At 41.0% G+C, this 8,915-nt stretch overlaps 1 protein-coding gene across 1 annotated transcript in view; it reads right to left on the bottom strand.

The window, feature by feature from the left end:
• The window catches only part of pik3r2 (phosphoinositide-3-kinase, regulatory subunit 2 (beta)), a gene marked incomplete at its 5' end in the record, with an annotated part of 30,145 nt that overhangs the window by 19,135 nt on the left and 2,095 nt on the right, over nucleotides 1–8,915 (bottom strand). Inside the window, 2 exons of the mRNA XM_080779073.1 lie at nucleotides 419–559; nucleotides 2,936–3,007. Of these exons, the coding sequence (XP_080635199.1) occupies nucleotides 419–559; nucleotides 2,936–3,007 (213 nt within the window). The remainder of the gene's footprint in view (nucleotides 1–418; nucleotides 560–2,935; nucleotides 3,008–8,915) is intronic.

Below are 8,915 nucleotides of genomic sequence, written 5' to 3' on the forward strand. Positions count from 1 at the left end.
TAGAATCTGATCTCAGGTCAGAATGGGAAAACTGTCAGGATGTAGAAGACATTTTTTTAGAATCTGAACTCAGGTCAGAATGGGAAAACTGTCAGGATGTAGAAGACATTTTTAGAATCTGATCTCAGGTCAGAATGGGAAAACTGTCAGGATGTAGAAGACATTTTTTAGAATCTGATCTCAGGTCAGAATGGGAAACTGTCAGGATGTAGAAGACATTTTTTAGAATCTGATCTCAGGTCAGAATGGGAAAACTGTCAGGATGTAGAAGACATTTTTTTAGAATCTGAACTCAGGTCAGAATGGGAAAACTGTCAGGATGTAGAAGACATTTTTAGAATCTGATCTCAGGTCAGAATGGGAAAACTGTCAGGATATAGAAGACATTTTTAGAATCTGATCTCAGGTCAGCACCCACCTGTGGACTGCTGCTGCAGCGCGAGGGCGGCCTGCAGCTCTGGGTAGACGGCGGTGGGGATGACGGGCGACGGGAGCTCTCTCAGGTAGCCGAGGACACACCCCGACAGGTAGCCCACGTCGCTCTCAGCCAGCTCGCTCTCTGTGTTGTAGAAGACACACAGACACACAGACACACACACAGACAGACACACACACAGACACACAGACAGACACACAGACAGACAGACAGACACACAGACACACAGACACACACACAGACAGACACACAGACACACAGACACACAGACAGACCAATGAATGCATGCGTGGGTCACATTTGGGCCACATTGTCAAATTAGGCCGTCGTCGGGGGCGTTTTCGTCGACTAAACTGAACTAAACTAATAAGACGAAGGAATGCTCGTCGACTACCTTTTTTTCCACTGGCAAAAAAACGAAATGGAAACTGAATGAAAGTTAGTCTACGACGACTGAAACTAAATAAATATACTGACAATTTCGCCGACAAATAAGTCATTTTTACACATTGTCGCATGCTGAAACTAGCCGATCTACACGCTGTAAAAACACTCATTACGACGGCATCAAGGGCAGGCCCGCCGAAATACATTTTAGTCGACTAAATCAACTGTAGATTTAGTAGACTAAAATCCTATGATATTTAGTCGACTGAAACTAGACTGAAACACTAAAACATTCCAGGTGACTAAAACTACATTAAAACTATTCAAGAGACTATGACTAAAACTGAAATTTCCTGCCAAAAACGACACTGTTAGGCGTGGCCTAGTCTAGGAAAATTGGCCTCAGATCCTGTGCAGCAGGGGCGTGGCCCAGTGCGTTGCGTTTTAAATGAAATGCGAATCAAAAGACAGGGGCGGGTTCCACATGGAGTGGGCGCTACATCTAAATAAGACGGAAAGGGAAACAATTGCTCCTTGAGCGGTGGTGGCCTACTACAATTCAATTTGGAATTGGATTCCCTTCGGACTATTTTCATGGTATGCACAGTGCTTCAGACCGGAAAGGGGAGTGTCCGCTCAGATTCTGAGTGCAACGTACTTTCCTCACAGGGATACGTTCCTTTTTTCCCAGAAGTCTTTCTCGCCCGCCTAGTGGCGAAAAATAAAACTTCTGGGAACTCAGATTAGGCGTGGTCTACATTGATATAATATAATGTATATATATAATATATATAATATATAATGTATAATACAATGCATTGTTAATTGTTATGGTGCCATATAAAGCGCATAAATGAAGAGGCCAATATAAAGTAACGTTAAGTGTTTCATTTACAAAAAAAGGTTTGACCTATGAGTACCCAAAGACAAAATGGAAGAGATGTCGGTCCACTCCACAGACATATGAGTAATTGCATGTCATTATAATACAGTCCTTGGTTCTTTATATTGATCGAGGACTGTTCACTAAAGTATATACAGATTCAATTCTGCAGCATGTAACATGCTATTTAAATAGTAATTTCAGTTTTTTTTTAATTGGTACTGTATATTACTTATACAGGCTAGGGTAGTTGACCAGGATATCAATATATTTAAAGAGGGAGTGCCGCAATTCTTTTTATTTTTCCAGTTTTTCATGTGTCTATGAGGTGACAGCACTTCATTAGATTAGACAGTGTATTCACTTTGTATTTAGGGTTTCTTCCTGGAGGCTGAACCCTTGACAGTCAAACGGGCCAATGAAATAAACAGTAATATAGTGACATCACACTATCAGCCCCTCCCCTGACCCCTTCCCTTTTATCATACAACTACAGCTGTGGGCTGTGCGGCTTCAGTTCAGGTGGATCACCACCCATCACCACCCACCAGGCAAACCAGGCATACTTAATGAACTGGTGGGCGTGCCCACATAAAAGCAAATACTGTACACTCTTTGGAAAAAGTTATTCCTCCTTATATTACAATAATACCTGATGATCATGTTTTAGGGTGGAAAAAAATCATGACCATTGCCACAAATTAACTACTGATCATTTTACTTGCAATTGTATTACAATGAGCAGACATCCTCACTTGAATAGCTGAAGTGCTTTAACAAGTACTTTAATTGTTATATAACAACCCGAAACTTGTTGCTTATCAATCAATAATATGTTATTATTATAACTACATACTGTAACTACCTGCAATCTAATTTGCAGGCTACAACAAAGTAATGAATTGCATTTTTATAGCGCTTTTCCAAGTGCTCAATGGTTCATACTTCATTCATTGGGAGGTGAGGCTGGCGAACAGTCGACGCCAGCGTCCTCACTTCCCACATTCACACACCAATGGTGGCGAGCTCACACCGACCGACTCATTGGAGGCAATGTAGGGTTCAGTGTCTTGCCCAAGGACATGTGGACAGGAGGAGCCGGGATTCGAACCGCCGACCCAGGGATCATTGGACGACCTGCTCGACCTGAGCCACAGCCGCCCCCGAAATAAAGGGTGATTTAATATGTTGGACGGCGAAGTAATGTTACCGTTGAACTGCCAACTCACCAGTACTGAGGCTGTATACGGGACTGTCTGGAGGGGAGCCAGGGGTCCTGTACAGTGTTTTAGAGTCCAGACCTGGAAAAGAAGGGGAGACAATATGCGAAAACATTTAATACACACTGTACATTAACCAATTCTGGGCGAGAGCCCCCTTTTGGTGTTTTAACCATTGTTGTAAAACTTTATCTATTGAAAAATAGCAGATCTACAAGACTGGAGGCGTGATCAATGCTCTCTGGCCACTCAGAATAGCCAGATGGCATTGATCACGCCTCCAGGTCTTTAGTTTACTCAAGTTAGGGAATAAGACCTGGTACTTAAGACACGCAAAATACAGCCCTAAAACTAAAATCTAAATTTGCTGCCGAAAACAACACTGAATGTACACTAAAGTGAAGACAACACTTGCGGTAGCATGACGACAGTCATGTAGGAGACTAGGAGTATAGGACAGTTAATCCTACTATTCAATTTAATCGCCTCTTTTTCCCCCGTCTTCTCAAAATCTCTTCGCTGAACATAGTCGATCTAAACATCTTAGGCGAATGTTGCCTAGGGACGCCTGGGGGGGTTTAAGTGGTTTAATAGCACAGAGAAAGCTGAGACACAATTAAAAAAAAAAAAAAAAAAGTCTCTGCAAATGACTACGCCCGGGAGAGCTATAGCTCTGGGACCGAAGGGGGTGGAGACTGAAGTCTATGTTTTACTGCTGCTAATATAGGAGGACGTTTTGATAATGACTTGGTCTAAATTCTGCCCTTGCAGTTGAAGGGCTTCCTTCCTTGTATGAAAAGCCATATGACTTCCAATACAAATACATTTCTCTCATGGTGAAACATTCATTCACGTTTTTATTTATTCTAGCTAATTATGCGCTTTTTGAATTTTGGCATGCTGTTAAGTATGGTCATATAATAAGGTTTTCAAAAACCATTGCAAACTAATTTGGCTCGCCCCCTTGTGGTCGGTATATCATGGTTGGCACCCCAAATAATTGATAGAAGAGATTTTTCAATGGATTCTGTTACCATTGGGTGTGCGAAAATAACATACTAAAAGTTTACGGAAAACGAACAACTTCAAAGGCATCGTTTTCAAGATGGTGTCCACGATGGAACTGCCAGGAGCTAACCGACCACTAGGGGGCTAACAAAATTAGTTTGCAATGGTTTTTGAAAACCTTATGACCATAACTAAGAGCATGCCAACGTCCAAAGAGAAGTTACCAAGTGCATAATTGTTGTGATTTTTTGCTGAAGAGAAATGCCTACAAACTGTATAAACTGTCATTAATGTAAAAGATCGTAACAATTATGCACTTGGTAACTGCTCTTTGTATTTTGGCATGCTGTTAGGTATGGTCATAAGGTTTTCAAAAACCATCGCAAACTAATTTGGCTCGCCCCCTAGTGGTCGGTATGCAACTTTGGAAAGAAACAGGCATTTTAAGCTCCCGGCAGTTCCATCGTGGACGCCATCTTGAAAACGATGCCTTTCAAGTTGTCCGTTTTTTCCGTAAACTTTTTTTAGTATGTTATTTAGCACACCCAATGGTAACAGAATCCAATGAAAAATCTCTTTTATCAATTATTTTGGTTTTCAACCATACGTATCCAATATTTATCGTTGGGAGCGCCCCCCCCCCCTAGTGGTCCGTTTGCACAGCTTTTTGAAATCCTTATATGCATACCTAACACCACCAGAATTCAGAAACTAGTCACCAAAAGCCAAATTCTGCTGATTTCTTACAAGACCCCCAGGGGTCCTTGAGGGAGTTCCCAGCTAAATGATAGTCAGGAACCAAACGGACCCGTTACTTATAGTACTTCCTGATTGGTTAGTTTTTTTCGACCAATGACAAAAGCTTCTAGGAACATCTTTGAATACAGATTGTCACAGAGACTATGTGCGACTGCGTGCATGCGTGCGAGAGAGAGAGAGAGAGAGAGAGAGAGAGAGAGGGGAGAGAAAAAGCAGAAGTGTGAATGGAGTCCTCCTGAGTTGTAATTTGTTAACCCATTTTGGGCGGGAACCCCTTTTGGTGTTAGAATTATGTCATGCTTTATAGCTATTGAAAAATAGCAGATCTTGTAGGTCTGCTATTTTGAAAAAATCGTGAAAATGTGCCTCAAATCTTTGAATATATATTTCAGAGAGTTTTAAACTCAAATCTTGCTTCCGGAGGGTCCCAGCTGGAACAACATATTTTCAGGTGGATATTACATATAATTTTTGGGGTCCTTGACATGAAATATTGAGAACCACTGATATAGAAACATGAGGTTTTACAGACTTTTAAAAAAAAAATGTCGATGTTTAGGCCTAAATGGGTTAACCCATTCTGAACGGGAACCCGTTTTGGTGTTAGCATCATGTTATGCTTTAGCTATTGAAAAATAGCAGATCTACAAGCTCATAGCGCGCCACCGAGTGGCGCGCTATGAGCTTGTAGGTCTGCTATTTTTTGAACAATCGAAGAGCGACTGACATAGAAGACATTTTTTGAATCTGATCTCAGGTCAGAATGGGTTAATAAAGCAGTGTGAATGGACTACTACAGCTGCTGCTGCTGCTACTGGGCACGCAGTGATGCAAAAAACCCCAGACTGAGACTGCTGCTGAGTTACAGTTACACTAGCACTTCCTAGAATGAAAAACGATCTCCTGTACGCCACTATCTCATCAGTGTTTCTTTCACCGCCGTGGTGTCGCTATTTTGGCCATGTCATTATAGGAAAACATTTTCAAAAGTTAACCCATTTAGACCTGACGTCGAAATCTAAAAACAATGTGACAGTTTTTCCTGAAATACCTATGATTCTGTATCAGTGGTGCTCAATATTTCATGTCAAGGACCCCAAAAACTATATGTAATTGGCTGTCGAGCCCCATTTGAAAACATGTTATTCAGGAACCTCTCAGAAGCAAAGATTTGAGTTAAAAACGTTCGCTCTGAAAGAATATATTCAAAGATTTATGCCGCATTTTCACGATTTTTCAAAAATAGCAGACCTACAAGCTCTCGATGCCGCTATGAGCTTGCTTATTTTTCAATAGCTAAAGTATAACATAAACCAAAAGGGTTTCCCGCCCAGAATGGGCTAAAATAATAAAATAATAAGAAAGAGAAAGACAATCTAAAATTCCCCAAAAGTCTACGAGCTAACAAGAACTCACGTTGTGAGCTACAGTACACATAGCCAAAGTGCAGCCCGGTATAGTGGACATTATTATGACTTATGCATCTCATGTGAAAAGGGGGGCACTGATCTTTTGTTTTACGGAAGTTTTGGGTGTTCGAAATTTTCCTAGTAATTTTTTCTGGAATGTTTGTACTGGCAGAATAAAAAATGTTGTTCCCTGTAGTTAAAAACATCAAAAATTAATCTTAACAGTCGTTGTGGTCGAGCGAGCATTGGTTTCAACAAGGGAGTGAGCGTGTGACAGGCTGCCTGTACATACCTGTACGGCTGTGACCAAAACTGTTCAGTTGACAAAAATGTTTCAAAGCAATGTTGACATATAGCTCTGGGAATACAGTGCATGTTGCATGGCATGGGCATGGATTGTCTAATATAAGACAAATTAGCTTGGCTACAGGGTGGGTGTGAGTTTCACTTTGTCAGAGAGAGAAAAGAGAGTGAGAGAGAGAGAGAGAGAGAGAGAGAGAGAGAGAGAGAGAGAGAGAGAGAGAGAGGCACGGTTCTCGCAGGTCGCCACACACAGCTGTTTTTAATAAAAGAACGATCGATAAGTTGACATTCAAGATATGTCTAGAGATTTTAGGCTATAGAAACAGACCGGACCAGCTGCACCTGTTAACCCTCGTATCCCTGTGATAATGAATGATTTTGGGGGAAAAAAGAAGAAAAAAATAAGTGAGAAAACCGTTCGCTTATCCTCGTGATAAAGAAATCGAAAACGGTCGTTGTCAGGCAATACTGTCTGCATGGACTCTTTTTTCTGCCAAGGAGGGCATGTCTGAAAAGACGGTCTCTCCCGTTGCATTTTGGGGCAAGTTATGCACATTTAGCTGGAAAACCTCTGGCACTGTAGTGAAAACAGGGCTTAAATTATTAACACCCGGATATATTTCTACTTGCAAAAAAGAGATTTCAACCCTACTACTAACTACTTTGTGCTACTGAGGACTTTGCAGAGGAAATGATGCAAATTTTTAATAAATAAATAAAACATGTTCTAGACTAATGATCACAAAAAATTATATATATATATATATATATATACCAGTAAGACGCGCAAACGCGGGAAGCGAACGCAGCTGAGACCCTGCAGATCATGTCTGTCTGTCTGTCTGTGTGTCTGTCCCGCTGTTACTGTATATGTGGACCTGGCCCCTTTTGTGCCATATATGGAGCTCAGTGATTGCTGATGCAACACACTCCATATTTGGACGTATAGCGGGACAGACACACACACACACACACAACACACACACACACACACACACACACACACACACAAACACACACACACACACACACACATACAGACATGATCTGCTAGGTCTCATAGTAAGTGCTCATTGCGTTCGCAATCACTGCGTTCGCAATTACAGGCATTTTTAATTACTTTTATCAGGGTTAAAGGTCAAAGGTCATAGGTAAATTTTCATAAAAAAACTGTCCAGCGATTTTGAAGTTGTGTGAATCTCTGCCTCTGTGGGGGGCATTTATATGCAAATATGACTAATGGCATTGCAAGACTAAACAATGAACATCAATGATGATGTTTGGGTGAAAAAAGAACAGAAAGAAAAATATATTAATTAAGTAATTCATTAAAATAAAATAAATGTTACCAAAAAGCATCGCTGGGGCTTAAGAGTTAAAAAAGAGTAAAATCATCTCCAGATCATAAGTGTATGAAACTAAATTAATAAAAAAATGCACCTGTGTGTCTTGACTGTCATCCAATAGAATAGAGCGTCCCCTGGGAAATAATTCCCATGCATTTTCCCCATAGACATTTCAAAGGGTATTTATTTAAAGACCTTATAAAGCGTCGTACGAAGCCAACTCCAGTTGTGACAAATCATGACAACAAACACAATATTTTGGACCAAAACATTGTGTTTATTGTCATGAATCTGTGTCACAACTCGAGTTGGCTTTGTCCGCAGCGTTAAACCACGTCTTTAACCCATTCTGACCTGAGATCAGATTCATACGAGGTTTCCACTGGACACACACTGGGTCTGATTAACCCATTCTGACCTGAGATCAGATTTAAAAAAATGTCAGTCGTTCTTCGATTTTTCAAAAATAGCAGACCCACAAGCTCGTAGCGCGCCACTCGGTGGCGCGCTATGAGCTTGTAGATCTGCCATTTTTCAATATAGCTAAAGCATAACATGATGCTAACACCCAAATGGGTTCCCGTTCAGAATGTGTTAAATAAATACTTTTTTGAAAAGTCTATGAGGGAAAATGAACGGGGAATTGGCGGGACTGCGACGCTCTATTGTCTGTTTGTATGACATGCATATTATACAGTATCCATACTCAGACCCAACACACATACTACTACATGCCGGTATTTGACTCTTAACCACATGAACCCCAGCTATTTCACCCCGCTAAACAGGATTTTTGGTGTAGGGGGGGGAAGGGGCCAAGTATAGAACCCATGGGGGAACCAGGTCAACTGGAGGGTTTAAATGGTTAAGAACTAGTAGTGTGAGAGCGCATGCATGTGAGACTAGCAGTGTTGTTTTTGGCAGCAGTTTTAGTCACATTTTGATTTTAGTGCACCCGAAAGTTTTAGTGTTTAGTCTAGTTTTAGTCGACTATAAATCTACAGTTGATTTAGTCTAATAAAATCGTATTTTTTGGTTTAGACTAGTCATTGGTTAGACCAGTCATTAGTCCTACAACTACAACCTATCTCAAACCCTCACCCTAACCCTATAGAACCTCCCACGGGGCAGCACACCTAAACCTAACTTAACCCATGTCTAACC

This window comes from Protomyctophum bolini (genome assembly GCF_963924005.1).
Source record: "Protomyctophum bolini genome assembly, chromosome: 12".
Lineage (NCBI taxonomy): Eukaryota > Metazoa > Chordata > Actinopteri > Myctophiformes > Myctophidae > Protomyctophum > Protomyctophum bolini.